The 20,952-nt window shown below is 37.9% G+C and overlaps 1 protein-coding gene, 1 long non-coding RNA gene and 1 pseudogene across 2 annotated transcripts; all 3 read right to left on the minus strand.

The window, feature by feature from the left end:
• Window positions 1-390: 390 nt before the first annotated feature.
• LOC122306299 lies at window positions 391-5,470 on the minus strand (annotated as a pseudogene).
• Window positions 5,471-9,517: 4,047 nt separating this feature from the next.
• LOC122307366 lies at window positions 9,518-10,314 on the minus strand. Its single transcript, XR_006241744.1, has 3 exons — window positions 10,108-10,314; window positions 9,877-9,999; window positions 9,518-9,643 (listed from the first exon to the last, which is right to left on the minus strand). It is a non-coding gene; the product is annotated as an uncharacterized LOC122307366 (long non-coding RNA).
• A 56-nt stretch (window positions 10,315-10,370) lies between these two features.
• LOC122306300 (protein FAR-RED IMPAIRED RESPONSE 1-like) lies at window positions 10,371-13,079 on the minus strand. Its single transcript, XM_043118730.1, has 6 exons — window positions 13,029-13,079; window positions 12,874-12,939; window positions 12,676-12,765; window positions 12,525-12,591; window positions 10,512-12,441; window positions 10,371-10,407 (listed from the first exon to the last, which is right to left on the minus strand). Exons 1-6 carry the CDS (start codon window positions 13,077-13,079, stop codon window positions 10,371-10,373), a joined length of 2,241 nt encoding a protein of 746 aa, XP_042974664.1.
• Window positions 13,080-20,952: the final 7,873 nt, after the last annotated feature.

Genomic DNA, 20,952 nt, shown 5'->3' on the forward strand with positions numbered 1-20,952 from the left:
AGTCGGTTACCACTATTATAGTGTCGTCCATTTCTCGTACTCATGTCCATGATCACCGAAAGACCATGGGATTGATGTCAAAATTGATGTAAAATTCACAAGAAAATAAGAAAATATGCTGGGAATCTCTCTTCATACACTCTCGGGTAAATTACATTGGAGTCACACCAGACAATTGGGAAATTTCTGTGAAATCAATACTCTGCCTTTATTTATAGAGCAATCTCCTTTAATAGTAATGGATATTACAAATTTAAAATGCAACAAACATAGCTGAAAATCAGCTTTATGATACCAACGAAAATTCAAATTCAAACTAGCTAAAATTCGCTTTGCATAACCAACAAATAAAACTAAAATTAAAAATTAAAAAAAAAAAAAAAAAAAAAAAAAAAAAAGGCTAAGAGATCAAATCTTCAACCTGGTAGCGTCTGCGGACACGGATCTTCCATTCTTCCATCATCGGTCAGCCACCAACTTTATAGTAGTCTACACAATGCTATGAAAACAAAGCTGCTCCAGTTCTAAATTTCCAAAACAATTACAACTAAAACTAGAATTAGTTTAGAAACAGCAAACAACTAACTATCCTGTCAAAACAAATTTAGGACAATAAGCACATCACAAAACTGAATTATCTTAGCAAACTTCACAGTGCTACTTCATATGAAACACAATCAGATCATCATTCATTTTGATGTTTGTCCCAAACTAGAAGTCCATTCAGCACGTGTGTGTGCTTGACTAGAAGAACTTGCTGTGCTAGATAGGCCTTTTCCAAGAATGAAAGCTGGTTGTCTAGGAGTTGGAACTGTCACAGTCTCACTTTCAAGCATGGCAATGATATTTGACATGTTGGGGCGGTCATTTGGGTCTTCTTGTACGCATAAGAATGCAATATTAACGCATTTCAAGAACTCGTCAACATTGCAACTCTCCCGCAAGGATTGGTCCATTGAGTCCAACACCCTGTTTTCTTCCCACAATCTCCATGCCTGATACATTTTTTTAAGTAGATATTGGTATGAAGCAAGATGACAAAAAACAGAGGAGCTGATGATTATGAAAAGCTATAAATTGCTTACATAAGCTACAAGGCTCATGGCTTCTTCTAATTGATAAAATCTAGTATTCTTTTTTCCACATATTATCTCAAGGATAACTACACCAAAACTATAAACATCGGATTTGACGGAGAAAATTCCATTTAATGCATACTCTGGAGACATATAGCCCCTGCATTAAGACAATTTTCAGTCAACAAAGTTGGCACATGCATGAGTTTTGTTCAATGGAGTTAGCAGATTGAGAATTGTGGTTTTATAGTATACAAAATCAGCTTTCAGAGTTATATTGCTACCATAAACTTACAAAGTTTCGGCTATTTGGGTTGTGTTATCCCCAGTTTCTTTTCCTCCAACAATCCTTGCCAAACCAAAGTCAGATATTTTGGGGTTCATCTCCTCATCAAGAAGAATGCTGCTGGTTTTCAGATCTCTATGGATGATCCTCAGTCTAGAGTCTTGGTGAAGATAAATAAGTCCTCTAGTTATTCCCAAGATAATGTTGAAGCGAATCTTCCAATCCAAAAGCATGCTCAGATTTTTATCTTGCAAGGTTTCCATTTTCCATCGAAGAGCACAATTTTAGAACAGAAACATATTAAGCTTTTACTCAAATAAGATACAGTTTTATCAAGCACTGTAAGAAAATATGGATTTGGTTTAGAAACTAACCAAAGATAAATGAGTCTAAGCTTTTGTTTGGCATGTACTCATAGAGTAAAATCTTTTCATCTACATTTACGCAATATCCTCGAAGTCTAACAAGATTCCTATGTTGGAGTTTTGAAATCAACACCACCTCATTTTTAAATTCCTGTAAGCCTTGTCGTGATACACTTGAGAGCCTGTTTACAGCAATTTCTTGACCTCCTGGAAATGTACCCTAGGACAAAAGTACACACAATATTACTTCTAACAGAAACTATTACAATGAACATACTAAATGATTTTTCTAAATTACCAGGTAAACAGGCCCGTAGCCCCCCTGCCCGAGCTTGTTTGCATCTAAGAAGTTATTTGTAAGAGCTAGTATGCATTCCAAATCAAAAAAGGGTACTTCTATGCCTTGCACATCTTCTTCTATGGACCCAACCGAGTCTAGCAAGTCTTTGACATGTCTTTCACTGTCTAATGCGTGAAGTGCTTGTTTTCTTCTCTCCCTGATCACTTCTGAATTCAGTAGACAACATGTTTAATATTTACATGTTAATTATAGGATTCAGCTACTAGTGGTTTCATTCTGAATCAAATGGGGTATAAAACTAAAGATTGTGGAGTTACCTTGCTTCTTGGCCATCTTTCTTACATACATAAAACTAATGATGCAAGCAAGAGCAATCACACATGCAAGAGTTAACACCAGAATCAGGGGCAATGGAATCTTTCTCGTTGAAGGCTCTTCTAAAGACTTAGGAAAATCACCTTCTACAAGAAAGAAAGAGGACTTGTCTCACTTAGATATTTAAAATATTGAATAGGTTTGTGACAGTGTTCAAGATCAAATGGAAAAACAGACATTGTTAAACAAGAAAGTAGTTTCAATAGAATAGCCTTCTCTTTAGCCATAACATCACACAGGTCTAATCTGCATAGGCATCTGACATATACATCCTAACCTTTAATACAATTCAAATTTGTGCCATCCCATCGGAAGTTTGGATGGCAAAGGCACCTCAGCTTTCCTTTTCTTGTTGCATTGCAAGTTGAATTTGGCCAATCCTTGCAGTCCGTGGATGAAGTACAGGTTGGCTCCGTTGGTGGGTCCCAACTAATCTGTACGCCAACTTTATTTTTCCTTTGTGATCTAGAACCCTCCAATCTGCCTTCAAATTGATCACTAGAGTTGCCTATCTCAGTAATCAACTTGACAGTTGAATTAAATGGCAATGACTCATTGAGCAATGCAATTATGCTAGAATTTATGACTTGGATGACAAATATTCGTGCACTTGGATCGATTCTAACAACAGGATGGGCGCCTCTTTGTGCCTTGAAGTTAACCTGGCCTGACGAGGTGTTGCAGTCGAAAATGAAGTACATGGGGTCGCCACAATCTTCTCCCATGCTCAAGGGATAGGGGATCGTATATGTGCCACAAGGCTTACAAGTCCTTGAAGTTGATTATGCAAGAGCATAAAGTTCAAAGTAGAAAATATACACTAAAAATTGAAATTTGCCCCTTGTAGTTTTAGGAACCTGTTTAGCATTAAAACATGTTACAAATTTGCTTTGCTGAGTTTTCAGATTGCCTAACAAAATTAAAGATTTTGAAGGTTGTTGGTGTTTGGATAATGAGATGTGATGAGATAGTTTTAGATAAAAATTAAATAAAATATTGTTAATTTTTTTAATATTATTATTATTTTAAAATTTGGAGAGTTTGAATTATTTATTATATTTTGAATGAGAATTTTAAAAAATTATAATAATAAAATAAATTAAATTGAAAGAGTTTTTCTATCCAAATTAAAAGAGTTAGATTGTTCCTCACTTTCTTTTCCTTAGCCATATTTTTTTTTTTCCCGACAGTATCCATAATACATTGGCCGAATCAATGCCAATCGGTATAATTCTGGCATTCTGCTATGGAATCAACCCTATAACATTCTTACAGTTTTAAAAGTGGCAGTTCTACAGTAATTGATAGGTCTATAGATATTATTGATTGATTACTTCTAAAATTCTCATTTTTTTTAATTTTATTAAAACAATATTTCCTATCAATTAAAAAAATAAAATTATTTTTAATACATTTCTTAATAGTTAAGGTAAAAAATAAAAAAAAATAAAAAAAAATAAAAAAAAAAAAAAAAAAAGAAAAACCAACCATCGGTGCAATTGTTTCTGTAGACGATCAGTCTACTTACCTAGCTAGCATTTCTATTTAAAAAGATTACCTATGTCAGCTTTTGCCGCGCGCACAGAGAGGTTACGACCCTGGTTCGGATACTTCTCTTGAAGATTATCTATATCCTCAATCCAAATCCAGCAAATGTTGTCACTACCAGTAGTATCACCTCTTTGCTTGCTGTTTCCAGCTTCCTGATATGAATAAGCGGTGCACTGTCTATTTTTAAGGCAATTCTCCTTTCCACATTCTGTTTCATTTGCTACCTTCGAAATGGAATCTGATGGGTCCCTCACTTTCTTCACCTTTAAGCTCAAGAATATATCGAAATTAGTTGATGCCGAATTTCTGGTGCACCCACCAGAAAAATCTCTTAAATCCCAATAATCAACAGGGTTATTAGGCTTGAACCCCGGCAAACATTTGCATAACAAAGGCCAATTGTTAATATTGCAGCTCCCGAATTTCCCACAATAGTTATAAATGCCACATTCGTCTTCCGGTTTCGACCATAGTATAGACCAATTGCGTTCCGACTCATTCCAGGTCAGATACTGAACTGCCCATTGTTATGCATTACCAGCCTTGTGAAATCTAAACTTCGATTAGTCGGCAGCTGTTTTGTTTTGTTTTTCAGAAATTCGTATTTATTTTCAGTGAAATTGGATAACAGGTCGGCCATGGCATAAGGAATTATTTCATCCGAGCTCGAGAGCGTACCTGGCCTCCGACTTTTCCGGTAAAATCAGAATGCTTGTTTTGAGACAACATAGCGGCCCCATCCTTGTTGATCTAGCTTAAACGTGTATAGCCCACTTCGAGGGTCATCTCTGCCTTTCCATGAAGTTAATGTCAGTTTGTTATCCATCTTCATACCTGGCAGAAAAGTATCGGTTGGACTTTTGAAGCTCTCCCACAGACTCGTCTCCATGTGATCATCATCGCTTAATACCAGGTTTCCAGAATCCATGAGCTTCACATTTCGATTTGTAGAGGAATTCTTAAGACCTGTAGACCAATATTCTTTCCCGGCGGTGTCCAATACCTTGAGGTTTCCATCTTCTGCAATTCCAAAAACACCAGTGAAATTGCTAGGAACTGGGTCGTCCCGGTTGGCAACCCACACAACTGAATCTCGATCCAATTGATGATAGAATATTCCAATGAAACTTTGGGGGCCCGTGTCGTTAATGCTGATAGTGGAAAAGAACCTCAGTTCAAACTTTTCCCCAGCGGTGACAAGAGTTTTGTTCAAAAGAATAGACTGGCCCTGCTTAAGAGTATCTCCAGCATAGCAATGTACAGGAGAGGAACACAAGAAGAAAAAGATAGAAGAAAGCAAGCGACTTGCAGACCATCGTCTGTTCAGTTTTCTTCTATGGCTTGCCATTTCCAAGAAAGCACGTGTGCATTGGTTCATGACTCCATATCCGTCCTTGATGGCCTGCCATTTCCAAAAAGCATGTGTACACTATTTGTGATTTTGATGGCTTTAGCCTTTTCTTCTTGTCCAAAGAACCTAAATGTGCGGATTTTAATATAAGCATTAATCATGCGGACCCACACACTCACATGGTATTATGTCAGGTCATTATTTATTATTATTATTATTATTATTATTGCAGTTTTAGAAAAGCAGAATTTTTGCACCAACCCGTCCGTGAGTTTCCAGCCCTGCCATCCATCCCGTCTGCAGAGTTTCCAGCAAGTCTCATTTCAGAAGTTTTCATTCCCGCATAACGTTCCCTCCTGCAAGTATTATTCAGCAAACCCACAAGGCCACCGGTATCTTTATCTCTTCCGACTTGTACTCTTCCATTTTCTGTTTCTAGAGCCCAACGTCACTTTTTTTTTCCCTCTCTCTCTAGCTATCGCTGCTTACGTCCTTCACACATCCAAGCCCCTTTCGTGAGCCATTTTTGCTTTCCCTGTTCTTGAGTAGATAAAATTACAAGCAGGTGCTTTCATGTTTTAAAATCTTTGAGTATGGATGGCAGGGCTTACAGGGGAATGTTTTGGCCACCTTTAGTCGGGTTGCAGGGGAATGTTGCGATAGTAGATTGTGGGCGACGGTAGTACCTGAACTGGTCTTCTCGAGGGAAAGGGAGGAAAGAGAGACAGAGGGATGGGCGACGGAATCCATTCGGCAACGGCAGTGGCGACGGTCCGGGAAGGAAGCCGAAAGGGAGGAGGGAGATAGGAAAGGAGAGCAGCGGGTGAAGAGAACTTGGGAGAAAAGAAATAAACTGGGAGAGCAGGAGATTCAGGGGATTTGGGAGGAAAAAATAAATAAATAAATCCAATAGAATCTTTCTCGTTGTAGGCTTTTTGAAAACAAAAATTCTACTCAACCTTCAGTTTTTTAAACGCACTCCGCACTCCTTACGTGGCGAACCCGGTCCGGAGCTACATCACGGTTTTTTCACCTAATTTCAAATCAGTCAGTGGAACCAGCGTCATTCTCCTCAGACCAATCTCCGAACGCTTCATTCTCCTCAGACCATCTCCGAACGCTCTCCCTTAGTCCTCCTCCCTCTCACGACGCCATTCGGCTCTCCCTCAGACCATCTCCGATCTCTTGCTCAACTCCTCCCTCTCAGATGCGTCGGCTTCTTCTTCTTCTTCTTCTATCTCACCCCTTCTTTCTCACCCGAATCCTAAAAAATTTCTTCTCCAGCTAGAACCACAAACACACGGCGAGAAAATTTCTTTAGCACGCCGAGAAAATTTATTCACCAATCGCCGAGAAAATTTCCTCTTCTTCTCCCTCTCTCTCTCTCACCCATTCTCTTCTCTCTCACCGATCTCTCACCCCTTCTCTTCTCTCTCACTGATCTGTCACCCTGCGCTCCCATTCACCCCTTCTTTCCGAAAGCCCCAAGCCGGTAGACCGATTCGTCAAAGGTACATTTTTTAGTTGTTTTTTCAATTTGCATTGCCAAATCGCTGTCTCCACCGTACATGCCTACATAGGATCCCAATCTTAAGTAAAAATATGTCTGGGAAGCTGGATTGAAATGGCTGGGTCTGCTCATTTGTTTGGTTTTGTATAAAATGGGTTGACTTGATGTGCTGAGAGAATGTTAGCAAATTTTTGTTAATTTCTTCACATTGCGTTTTATTTTTCGGGAATTTCTTCTCATGTAATTTTTCTGTTTCGATGTAGACTTTGTCTCATGTAATTTTTCTGTTATGCTACGTGTTATGTTGCTTTATGTGGATATAATATTGCATTTCTGGAAGTAAGGTTGGCAACATCTTAGGAGTATTTTGTGGCCTTGCCAATATACATGTGTTGTGAATTTGGGAGTTGGTGTGGGTTTGGAGTAGAAATTTTGACGTATGCCATTTCCGCTGAAGTTCCTATATTTGCTAGTGTTTTGGTATAGTAATGTTAGAAGTCCTGGAATTAATGCTTTGTGTTGATATCTGGAATTGATCCTGGAATTTGACCCGAGTAGAAAATTTTTAACTAGTTTTCAGGTTAAGTTCTTATACTTGATAGTGTGGATTTGAGGTATATGTTTGTGGACAACCCTGTTATAATAGGGAAGTCAACAAACGTATTACTACCCTGCTGCCCCATTCTGTATTTGGGGATGAATGTTTCTATTGCTAAAGCGGGAAACATCGTTCTTATTCACATCGTTTATTTTTCAAGATATTGTTGGTATTCGGTTCTATATAACTTGATTATTTTTTTTTTTTTTGGTATGCGAAAGCAGGAATGGAGTAAGGTTGGCAATGGCATGTGCTTTGATTCCCAGAATGCAATACAATTACCTTGTTGGTAGCATTTTAAATCTGTTTTTGCTTGTTAGCATTTTATAGTTTTATCTACTACACCCATCGGTATTTATACATGTTCTCTTTAAAAAATTATGTAACACTTATGTGAACAAAGTGTTGCACCCAGATTTATACTTGCCTCGTGGTTTATATGATGCTGGAGTTGTTTAAATCATTATTTATATTCTGTTTTATATAATGCTTCTATCTTGCAATAATTATGAAAATGAATCCTAACCATTAATAATTCTGTTTTGCACTTAAAAAGTAGTCAATGCTACCTTATTGCTTAATATTTTTGTCAAGTAAATTACTATGATCATCATGTAGATCAACTATGGCATCAAGTCAATCATCATCCACTGTAGTTAATGATATTGAAATTGAATCACCGAATTGTTGGTGTGGGTTGAAATCGCCATTAAAGATCTCCCACACCGACAAAAATCCTGGAAGGAAATTTTATGCTTGTCCGAATTATTACACGGTAATGAACCTCCCCTTTTTTGGATTGGTTTTGAAAGTAAATACAAAAATTTCCTTGTATGGAGTTTGAAATTCTTGAATTGTCCACAGGGAGAACCAAGATGTCAATTCTTCATTTGGGAAGATATATTTCAATCAGTAGTACGTGAGAATGTAAACAAGACAAGAGAGAATGAACTTCAGAAGAGAGAGGATGCTTTTACTGTTGCGTGAATATGAAGCTCAAAAAGAAAAGGATAGACTACTGGACAGAGAGCACATGGTTAACAAGCAAGAGGGCGAACTGGGAAGAAGGATATTAGAGAATAGGATTGGCCGTATTCTGTTGTGTATATTTTGGATTTTATCTCTTGTAAAATCTTGGTTCTAAATGTTCATGTATCGGATTAGTTTTAGATGTAAATGGCATTATCTTATCCTAAGCCAGATGTACAATTATGACAACTTGGTGTGGATATTAATTTTGCATGACACTCCGTAAGGTTGGCAAGATTTTTGGACTATTGTATTGCCTTGCCAAGATTTTGTACTTGTCAGTATCATCTTGCTTTGTAATATCCACTGATTTTGAGTTGTTTTATGCATTTACATGCCTACATTTACACTTTGTATGCATGTCATGTGCTTTGCCAATTGAATATTATGTTATAGTGAATTATATAGAATCTGCCCCTAAAAGCATGTTCTCTTTGTATAGGATTGGCCGGATTTGGGAATTCTTGGAAATGGAAATTGTCTTTCCGCATGGTCAACTCATCTCAATGATTAGGCAAAATTAATAATTATATTGGAGTTATTTGCAACTCATGACCGATTTCTACACTACCTGCTGCATTCAATTGCTCCACTTCATATTACAATTTTTATATTCAAATTTTCCAGCCACTTCATATTACAATTTTTAAACCATACGAATGTACTTCATATACAACCATACGAATGTACTTCAAATTTTCCAACCACTTAATATACAACCAACATTTACAAATACACAATTCACATTTTCATTTACAAATTCCTGCACAAAATACTTTCTCCTTTCAACTTCCTCTACAAAAGTTAGTTAAATTTCAACTCCCATGCCATAGCCTCCAAAATATTGGCAACATACATACACATTCCACAAAGTTGAGTGGGATCAAAAACATCCTCCTATCATTTGCAAATAGTACCTGCAAGATATTAAATGAAAATATGAAAAATTACTAGTGTATCCGCCACATATATAATAAACTTGAGAAAATAGAAATTGTTCATAACATATAAATTAGAAAGCACAGTGGTTTCAGAAGCCGAAGCTTCTAAATCCCATAAATAAAATATATAACATATCATTGGTATGTTATGTTTCACTCCGTATGGGTCGGATGCCGAGATAATATTCGCTACACTCCCCACATTTCAATGGTAGTAGACCAAGATGATGATGATCATCATTCTCTCCCCCCATAAAAAACTGCAAGTGCACAACCACAGATATGTTAAAGAGTGAAATTTATGTTTAAGTACATCAAGGGTGTTCTCAGATGTGCTAGTTATAAGTTGTATATATATAGATACACACTATTGAGGAAATTAAAATAAAGCAAACCTAGTAAAACATAAACGCTATAAAAATTGGATGCTATGTGATATATCTTTGTATTTTCTAAAATTAAAAAACATCTACTAGATTTCATACGTGCTTACCATAGTTGCTCAAATCAAATGTCGAAGCTGTATCTTCCACCTCAGATGACACAAAATACTGAGATATCCAAGATACACATACAGTATCCAATTCTAAGTATCATGGGGCAAGCTTGGCATAGCCTAATCACATGCAAAATAAACATATTACTATAATAGAGAAATTAAAAATGAAAAACTGCATTCGTGTAATAAATGAAAATCAGCACACCCATGGAAATAACCTCACACCTCGTCATTTGCTAGTGGCGTTGCTTGTGTTAAATTACTACACTGGGTTGGGATAACAACGTCGTCAACATAAGGATAGACTTCTGACACCAGATTGTTGTGATTTTGTGGTTCGTCGTCAAATATTTTCCTCTTGATCTAATTTGGAAAATAGAAAAAAACACAAATTACGAACCCATATGTATGCAATTCGTTTTCATGGAAATACAAGCGACGAACCAAAACGTAATACCTGTTTCTTCCTTCTCTTCCCAGCAGCCTTCTCAACCATCGAGACCTTTCTTCGCGTTGGCGGCCTCCCTTTCCCCCGAACAACGTGTGGACTTAATATTTTCTTACCCCTATTAGCGTCCACATTCTCTTGATCCTTTGTTGAACAAGTGACAGGCTCTACTCCTACCAACTTCAGCTCAAAGTCATCCAAAAACTGAAAGAATGCATTTACATGCTCTTCATTTCGAGATACACGTGTGGCAAATCGTATACATCTTTTAACAACTTCCTCATACCGACGTGCATCCGGATTGAGGCGACAATCATCGTAGCTACTCTTAACCAGTGTGTATCTTCTCTTTGTATCTTTCCGCCATCGGTCCAACAAATATTTATCTGGCAAAGCATGAATGTACTTCATCTGACATACTTTAAATGAATGCCTACAAATAATCCCCCTCATCTCAAAGAGGGCGCAAGTGCATTTAACTTCCAATTCCTCTTTATTCAAATAAACTATGTACTTCATAATTTTGGATTGGCCATCGGGGGTGGAAATTTCTTCAAAAACATCGAAGGTAGAAATGCTACCTTGTGTGCTGACAAGTGAAGGGTTACATAAAAGCATCCCTATAACCTCTGCTTGGACCTCTTTAAATTTAGCATTCGTGTAACATGACTGAAACTGCCTCTCAATTTTGAATGGGGAAACACATGGGATTGTTTGGTTACAGGAATGGAAATCAGCTGTCGTCTCCGTCTCCACCTTCTTCCTCAAAGCATTGTCAAATTGATCGACAAATTCTTTTAATGTCGTACCGGAATGCACGAATCCGTCGAAGAAGGCGTTCATACTTTCAGACCGTTGGGTAGTACTCATACCAGCCCAAAATACACCTTTCAAATAAACTGGTACCCAATATGATCTCTCGGTGTACAACCCCTGCAACCATGCATTATTAGTAAGAGCATAGTTATTCATTAGCTGCCCCCACTTCTCATCAAATTCTTCACAACTCTGTGTATCATAGACTGCATTCTGAATGGCAGTCTTCAACTCATGGTATGCTGAGTGGGATCCCAATTTTTCAGGAAGTTTCCGCATTATATGCCAGAGACAATATCGATGCCTTGTGTTCGGGAATACAATGGCAATGGCATTCTTCATTGCCCTGTCTTGGTCTGTTATGATGGCGTGGGGTGCCCGTCCATTCATGCATTCTAACCATGCTTCAAATAACCATACGAATGTACTTGTATCCTCGCTTGAAATCAAGCCTGCCCCTAAAAGTATGGACTGTCCGTGATGGTTGACACCAACGAAGGGAGCAAATGGCATTCTGTACCTGTTTGTGAGGTATGTCGTATCGAACGTGATCACATCACCAAAATACTCATACACAGCTCGACTTCTTGCATCAGCCCAAAAGACATTCCTAACTCTAAACTCATCATCCACATCCATGACGGACACAAAGCCATCATTCATCTTCCTCATTCTCTTAAAATACTCGTTCAGTGCTTCCCCACCTCCTTTACCCATTCTCAAATGTCGAGCTCTGTCAATAAAATTTCTACAATCTTTCTCTTGGAAATCTAAATTCTCATACCCCCCGGCATCAGTCACAAGTGCGTTGAAATTTTTATGCATCCGAATACCTGCTCTATCATTCAAGTCAAGAATCCTCTGATTGTATTCATCTAAATTTTTGTGAGATCTAAAAAATCTTGCTTTTTTAGGGCTAACAGTACTATGATTGTGAACAAGCTCGACACTGGTCACCACCCATTCCCCCTTCACTAGGCGAGCATTAACCTTCGCCTTACAATCCGTTTTTGTTGTTGGTCGTGGCTTTGATAAGTTACTATGGCATGGATAGTACCTGCCGCCACGTGCACATGCAATCGTCACATACCTTGCATGGCCATCTATATCTCTCTTCGTCCTTCTTATAATAACCCCAAAACCCTCTTGTTTGGCATATCGTTTGTAATATGATAAAACCTCTTTATTAGACCCAAATTTCATACCAGCTTTTGGAGGCTCAATTTTATTATCTTCATCTGATACTTCAAACTGATCCTCCACATTTGGGGATAAACTTTTGTCAGGTGAAGTTTCTATTGAGGAAATGCAAGAAGATTAGGAAGCAAGATTTTTATTATATACAATAGATGTTAATATGATATACATAAAAATGTACCTCCAACATTCTTCTCACTTTCGACACTAAATGGCATAGTTGGTACGTCATGTGGCATGGATGAATGCTGTATTTTGAATATTGTGTTATTCATTAAGGAAAATACGGAGGTACAAGAAAAACTATAAAATAAATGACCTTAAATAACAACCTGCGTTGTATCTTCACCTAGTCTCAGCTCCTCCGGATTAGTCGATAGAGGGTATGGCATGGTTGGCCCAAAGGGTGGCATTGCCAAATGCTGCAATTACCCACTCCATTACAATGAGTCCAACCCACGAAGGCAAAAAAACAATACCGACAACAATATAAAATAAAACGAAACATTGAATATACAAAATAATATGACCTGGCTACCCCAAGTATACGGATATGGACTTGGATATGTAGGCATCATATATGGCAGGTGATATCCCTACAATATACATACATAACTTGCATTAAATTAAAGCTATAGTCCGTACCAGCATTCGAGTTGACAAATTTCCAATTCTTGTATCATACCTGGGTCGATGTAGAAGGCATGGATGGCCTACCAGTTTCCTCTTCGCCCATCACCGGATTTGAGGAGCTCTTTCAGCTCTGGCACAGTATCTACTAGAATCAAATGTTAGTGGACAAAGCTTATCTAGTGGGCTGAAACCTCACAAGGCTGCATGGCTATAGATGAAGATGTAGTTCAAGAGAACTGTAGTTCAAGAGATCTATCTAGAATAGAAAATTGTTGTCATTCAATTTATATTTTGTCATCTTCAGTCATTTTCTTTCGTACGATGAATTTTAACCAACTTTCTGTTTAAGTAATTGAAATAGAAAACCATTGAATATGTTATAGATCAATAACTATAACTGACCATGTCATGTATTTTAGAAAAATACACATAACATGTTCTTCTACCGTTGAGCGTTGATTTTAAAATTTGCCCTCAAATGATATTACATAAACAGGCTGGATATGCAGAGAAAATGGCAAACGTGTGGGAGAAGCTTGCTGAAGAAACAAGTGGGTATGCAAAAGATGGAAGCTAAAAATATTCGTATGTTGTTTTTCAGACTTTCCTCTCTACTTTCTTCTGTAGTTCATGTATGTTGACAAGTTGGAATATTCAACCAAGTCTAATCTCTACAAGTTGTGTTTCTTTTTTTGTGTTGGCTGTATCCTTCCTTCTCATTTCCTAATGTTTGAAATTTCTTTATGATCTTTTTTTTTTTTCGAAAATTAACTGGCTGATAAAGTCCAAAAAAGCCTTTAGAGCCAAAAGTCCAAAAAAGCCATCAACCTTGGGCTTAATTACTTGGGTGTCCTAAATCAAAGACCCCACTATAATTTCAAGATGGCGGCAGTGGCGCATCACGTGATGAACTACCAAAATGCAAAATGTTGAGTACACATATATTAGCTATTAGCATAATTATATATCTAGATCGAGTCCTTCCTAGTCCAGTTCGAAGCAGTACTTTCAGTTTAGTGCTGGAAAGATGATTTACATCAAGAAAAGTACTAGTGTGTGTGTGTGTGTGTGAGAGAGAGAGAGAGAGAGTGAGTGAGACCCCTGATGCCATTCATGATCTATATATATCTACATCTGCATGCAGATCATGTAAATAATATTTCACCTAGATCTCTAAAAGAACACGAAAAAATAAATGTTAAAGATCGTGTATGGGAGACTAATTCTCGTCTACTTCTTCAATCGCATTTTTCTTCCAAGCATATATATATATATATATAGATCGATAACTCGTCTTTAAAACTACAAATTAAAGCATTTATGCACCCCTTGAAATTAATATATATATATATATATATAGGGTGTTCGTGCGGTGTAAAATGGACAGGTTTTAAAAAGAAAGTGGGCACCTCAACTTGCGCGTGAACTGTCCGAGAAACAATCTTATCAATTTCAAGTTTTGCACCCAAGAGCCAAAAAAAAACCAACTCTCAACGCTTATGGAAAGACTGTGTTGAGTGTTCCTATATACTATATATCACGTTTTAAAATGTGAGGGGCCTTTCTTTTTCAGTTTCATCAGCTAATAGATCAAGCATAACCGCTCTTTTCACTTCTGAGTTCTCTTTTATTACTCACTAATAAAGGGATAAAAACCACCTTTCTGCATGATCTGAAAGCCAAAGGAACTCTCCCTTTCTGCTGGGGACGAGCTGATTTAAAAGGTGCTGGACATAATACACTAGAGTCAATTTGCCAAGGCTTCTTCAACTACAATTATGTTTTGATGGGGTAACTCGAAATAGACTCTCTCGAATTGGCAAGACAAAAGAGACCCTACCCTCCATCCAATAAATAGAAAAAAAAAATAAAACGTATATTTACAGACGCTAATGCAATAAACTAAAAAAAAAAAGTAATGTTCATGAAAGAATCGTGGACTAACTACCAGTCTTATTATGCGCTACCACTCTAATCACTTGTTGAAGGGACTCCAGCTCCATCATCACTAGAAAGTGGGAAACAAATGGGACACCATGACCAGAAATTGGAGAGAATCGGAGCGAAGAGGGAGAGAAAAAGGGAGGCTTGGGAATACGATTTCAACGTGGAGTTCAAATGATATCAACAACCAAAAAATCAGTGGCAAAAAATTAGTTCCATACATACAACATCAACAACCCAAAAAAACCCAACAAAACACAGGTCCAACTAACATCGGTCCGCAGATCCATATCAGGAATAAACACAAAATCAGAGTAATGCTAAAAATGGAGTGATGAAACCAAAATATTCAAATAAAAACCCTTTCCTTTAATTTCTTACCCTTGTAAGACGACAAACGGTGGCTGTGGCTCTCTCCAGCTACAATAACACCGGAAGACTTGAACCCGTGCAGGAATGGAAGCTAGATATGCCGTACGGAAATGGACAGAGTAGAGATGATCTTTTTCTTACAAGGTGCCAAAATCATGACCCACGTTGCCGGCATCTTCGAGCTACTCGATTCCGAAGTGAAGGAGCCGCACGGGCCGGCCAGAGGGTGACATCGGCGAAAGAACAATAGCAGGGCGAGTTTGGAGAGAATGCCGGGGAAGCTTTCTGAAGAAGCAACTGAAGAAGAACGTGCGGGGAGGATGTTGGGGGGGAGGAAATTGAATCATAACCCATGACCAAAACGCTACCGTTTTGAATTTAAAAAAAAAAGCCACGTAGGCTGGAGTGGGGGGGTTACGTGAACAGTGGGTGGTTGTGTAGATGGACTCTTTTGAAAACTTAGAAAAATCACATTCTACAAGAAAGAAAGACGACTTGTCTCAATTAGATATTTAAAATATTGAAATGAATCTTCTTAAATAGGACTGTGAAGATGTTCAAGATCAAATGTAAAAACAGATATTGGAACACGTAACAGATATACTATGCAGAGTTTCCAGACTACCTAACAAAATTAAAAATATGCAAGACTACCTAACAAAATTAAAGATTTTCAAGATTGATAGTTGATTGTTTCTCACTTTCTTTTCTTTATCCATTTTCTTTTTTTTTCGAAAAGTAACTATAATACATTGGTCAAATCACTGCCTATTGGTACAATTCAGCTATTGAATCTATTGCAGCTTTCCACTCCCACTACTGCTATGAGTTGTGAAGATGCTCTGGAAGACCTGCATTGAGACGCACTAGAGGACCTGCATAAATATGCACCCGACTGATTTCCCCACTCATTTTTGTCTTATTTATTGTGTTGTACATATACCATTGTATTTTGTCATTTTATGGTTAGTGGTGGAATAGGTGTTGTCTGCAGACAGCAAAAGATGAGCTTGTATATATATTAGGTTCCTTTGGTACAAACTTTTTCACAATTTTGAATTCAATAGAATACAGAGAATTTTCTCTCCACGTTGTTTCCTTTTTCTTTTCTATCAAGCACTGCTTCCTTTTTCCATGCAACTCTTTCCTTTTCATTTTTGTCAAGCATTGCTTTCATTTACACTTCTATCATGTATCAGAGCATTAGCTTCTTTTCATGCTCTTAATTTCTTTCCTCCTTTTTTGCAATGGGAGACCAACAAAACCCCACACCACCTTCTCATTTTCTCAATTTCGGTGGACCAAACAATCATATCGGGTTGATAGTGGAGATAATATCACCATCACACTTGTCACTAATCTACTCACATCAGACAACCATGTGATTTGGTCTAGAGCTATGCGACTAGCTCTTAAAGCAAGAAACAAACTAGGGTTCATCAATGGGAACCTTAACAGACCTATCTCATCAGAGGATCTCCTGTTAAATGCATGGGAGCGGTGCAATGACATGGTGGTTACTTGGATTCAAAACTCCATCAGTACTGCCGTGAAGTCCAATGTAGCCTTTGTGGAAAATGCACGAGATATTTGGGATGAACTTAGAGATTGCTTCACCCAACAAAATGGCCCCAAAATTTTTCAACTAAAGAGGAGCTTGGCAAGCCTTCAACAAGAGCAAGATCCCGTGAGCATATATTATGATAAACTCAAAACTCTATGGGATGAACTTGCTGTGTATGACCCAATGCCTACATGCACCTGTGGACAACTGACTATTATGAATGATAGATGTCAAAGAGATAGTGCCATTCAATTTCTGATGGGACTAAATCATGTTGTTAGATCCTATTCCTGCTGTTAGTAAGGTTTTCTCCCTTATACAGCAGCAAGAACAGCAACATTAGATCATATCTACTTTCCCAAATTCTGAATCCATGGCCTTAGTCATCAACACATCCTATACTCCTTTCAAAACCAATGCCAAGTTCCCTGCTGCCACAAAGAAGGAAAGACCATATTGTACCCACTGTCGTGTGCAAGGTCATACTCTTGAAACTTGTTTTAAAATAGGAAATGCGCAAGTTCCTAGTTGTGCTCATTGCAAACAAACTGGTCATGTGGCTGAAAGATGCTATAAGTTGCATGGTTACCTTCTTGGCCATAAATTTCATAAGGGTAAGAACTTTGGGTCTTCTATCAATCAATTCAGTTTGTCTTTGGACTCTAACCAGGGAGAAACTGATGAAAATCGAGTTAGTTTTACCAAAGCACAATATCAGCAGCTTATGACTTTACTTCAAGACAAGGATAACTCGACTGCTTTTTCCTCTGTGAACCATACTTAGGTTGTTTACCAACCTGTCACAGCTAAGCCAAAACCTTCAAAAATCTCTGGTATTCATCTTGTTCTATCTTCCTTTACACATAAATCCATCCATCATGCTACTATACCTTGGATTATAGACTCGGGTGCAACAGATCACATGATCTGCAGTACCACTTTTTTTACTTCTGTTATTTCTAAAGTTTCATATTCTGTCAAATTTCTAAATGGAACTTCCATGCCTGTTAGCCATTTAGGAAATGTTCAAGTCACTAATAACATCCTGTTGAAGGATGTTTTATGTGTCCCTTCTTTTTGTTTTAATTTAATTTCAGTTAAGAAGCTAATAGAAGCCCTCACTTGTTGTTTGCTTTTTCTCTTTAATCGTTGTTTCATTCAGGACTTTCCACTTAGACCACGACTGGGATTGCTGAAGTCAAAGGCAGCTTGTATCACCTCTTGCCTGTAGATGTTTCCCCAAATGCATTCACCGAGGCCTTATCCACCTTGTCTCTTAGTTATAATTTTTTCAGTGCTCTTGTCATGACTGGTAGCAGTAGTTCTGACCTCTGGAATTGTTACCTTGGTCACATTTCAAATTCTAGAATGTATTTAATTGATAATCCTAATGTAAGAGACAATTTCAATATTAGTAAAATTTCCCCTTGTTCAGTTTGTCCTATTGCTAGACAACACAGAAATCCTTTTCCCATTAGTCATCAATAGTTAGTTTCTATTTTTGATTTGGTGCATGTTGATATCTGGGAGCCATGTTCCACACCTGCTTATGATTGAACCAATTATTTTCTGACCCTTGTTGATGACTTCTCACGAACTACTTGGGTTTATTTGTTGCATGCAAAATCAGAAGCTAGAGCTTGCATTGCATCCTTTTATAACATGATAGCAACTCAATTTGACACCAAAATCAAGATCATTAGAAGTGATAATGGGACTAAGTTTTCAAATGACTGAGTTTTTTTAATCAAAAGGGCATTATACATCAACGTTCTTGTGTTGAAACCTCTCAAGAAAATGGCATTGTTGAGAGAAAACATCAACACATTCTTAATATTGTCAGGGCACTTCGTTTTCAATCAAGTATCCCATTACCTTTCTCGAATGATTGTATTCTAACAGCTGTTTATCTTATAAGCAGAATACCTACCCCTCTTCTTGGCAATAAAACTCCATATGAGATTTTGTTTTCAGCTAAGCCTACATACCATCATCTCAAAGTGTTTGGATGCTTGTGTTTTGTAACTACCTTATCTCATGGTCGTAAGAAATTTGATCTAAAGGGCAAAAAATGCATTTTCCTAGGATATCATTTCGGGGTTAAGGGATACAAGCTACTTGATCTTGAGTCACACACCACTTTTGTTTCTAGAGATGTTATTTTTTATGAAGAATTATTTCCCTTTCTCCATGCTTCTCACTCTGATGAACCTTCCCCTACTATCCAACCTTCACCTGTTATTTCTACTTCACCTATTCCCATCTTAGAACCTATCCAACACTCACCTCCTTCCTCTATCAATGATTCCCTTGCTCCTTTCATCAACTTACCTGCTGAATCCCCTATCAGCAACACTTTTCCTCTCTCATTCAGCCCCTATTCTATACCATAAGCTCCTGATTTTGACACAGCTTCCCCCCTATATCACCTCACCTTCGTAGGTCAATAATAAGAAGGACTGCACCTGCTTATTTAAGGGACTTCCACAGTCTACAGGTTTTTTTGACTTCAGCACAACAATCAAAGGCTCAGGTAACCTCTCCTCCTTCTACTTGTTCTTTTCCCTTACACAACTATCTCACTTATAAGCATTTCTCTCCTTCCTACCAAGCTTTTTCTTCATCTCTTTTCTGTTATGAGTGAACCAACCTCTAATTCCCAATTAGTCAAAGATCCAAATTGGTGCATAGCCATGGATGCTGAGTTGGATGCTTTGGAACAAAATAACACTATGATTCTTTCAGACCTTCCTCCTGGTAAACAACCCATAGACTGCAAATATGTGTACAAAATTAAGCTCAACTCAGATGGGAGTGTGGAAAGATTGAAGGCTCGATTGGTAGCAAAAGGCTACACTTAACAAGAGGGAATTGACTATACTGAGATCTTTTCACCAGTTGCTAAAATGGTGACTATCCGCTGCCTTCTATCCAAAGCTGCAATTCGAGGATGGCATTTACATCAATTTGATGTAAATAATGCCTTCCTCCATGTGGATTTAGAGGAGGATATTTTCATGAACAAACCACCAAGGTACACTAAGGGAGGTCCTAACCAGGTTTGTAAACTTCAAAAAAGTATTTATGGTTTAAAACAAGCTTCTAGGCAGTGGTACGCAAAACTCACTGCCTGCTTGTTAGCTTTTGGTTTTTCTCAATCAAGAGCAAATTATAGCTTGTTCATTAAAGTTGATGACAACTATTTTACAGCCCTTTTAGTGTATGTTGATGAGATTTTGGTGGCCATTGATTCACTTGATTCCATAGCTACTCTCAAAACCTTCCTCAATGATAATTTCAGAATTAAAGATCTTGGACCCCTCAAGTTTTTCCTTGGCATTGAGGTAGCAAGATCTTGAAAGGGGATTCACATTTTACAATGCAAATATGCATTAGAAATTCTTGCAGACTCTGGTACCTTAGGATCCAAACCAACCAAGATTCCAATGGATCAAAATCTCAAGCTTAGCAAGGATTCGGGTATTGAGCTGCAAGACCCTTCTACATTTCGCAGATTGGTTGGTAGGCTCTTATACTTGACAATCACTCGCCCTGATCTCAATTTTTCTGTTCACACACTCAGTCAGTTCATGTCAAAACAAACTACTGCTCATATGTCAACTGCTCACAAAGTCCTGAGGTACCTCAAAGCTGCTCCTAGACAAGGGCTCCTTCTTGCTGCTCATTCTTCACTTTAATTAATAGCATACTGTGATTCAGACTTGGCTTCATGCCCTGACACATGCAGATCAATCACAAGTTACTATGTTCTCCTTGGCAACTCACGGATCTCTTAGAAATCTAAAAAGCAAGCAGTAGTATCAAGGACCTCAGTAGAAGTCGAGTACAGGTCAAAGGCTGCCACTTGTGTAGAAATTACTTGGCTCAAGTATATCCTAGCTGATCTTCAAGTTCCTCATCCACATGTTGTTCACCTCTTCTATGATAATCAAGTAGCCATCCATATTGCTGCAAATCCAGTTTTTCATGAACGTACCAAGCATATCAAATTGGATTGTCAAGTAATTCGAGATAAAATCATTGATGGCACTGTCTCTTCCTCCCATGTTCCTACTCATCTCCAACTTGCAGACCT

This window comes from Carya illinoinensis, chromosome 4 (assembly GCF_018687715.1).
Source record: "Carya illinoinensis cultivar Pawnee chromosome 4, C.illinoinensisPawnee_v1, whole genome shotgun sequence".
NCBI classification, from domain to species: Eukaryota; Viridiplantae; Streptophyta; class Magnoliopsida; order Fagales; family Juglandaceae; genus Carya; species Carya illinoinensis.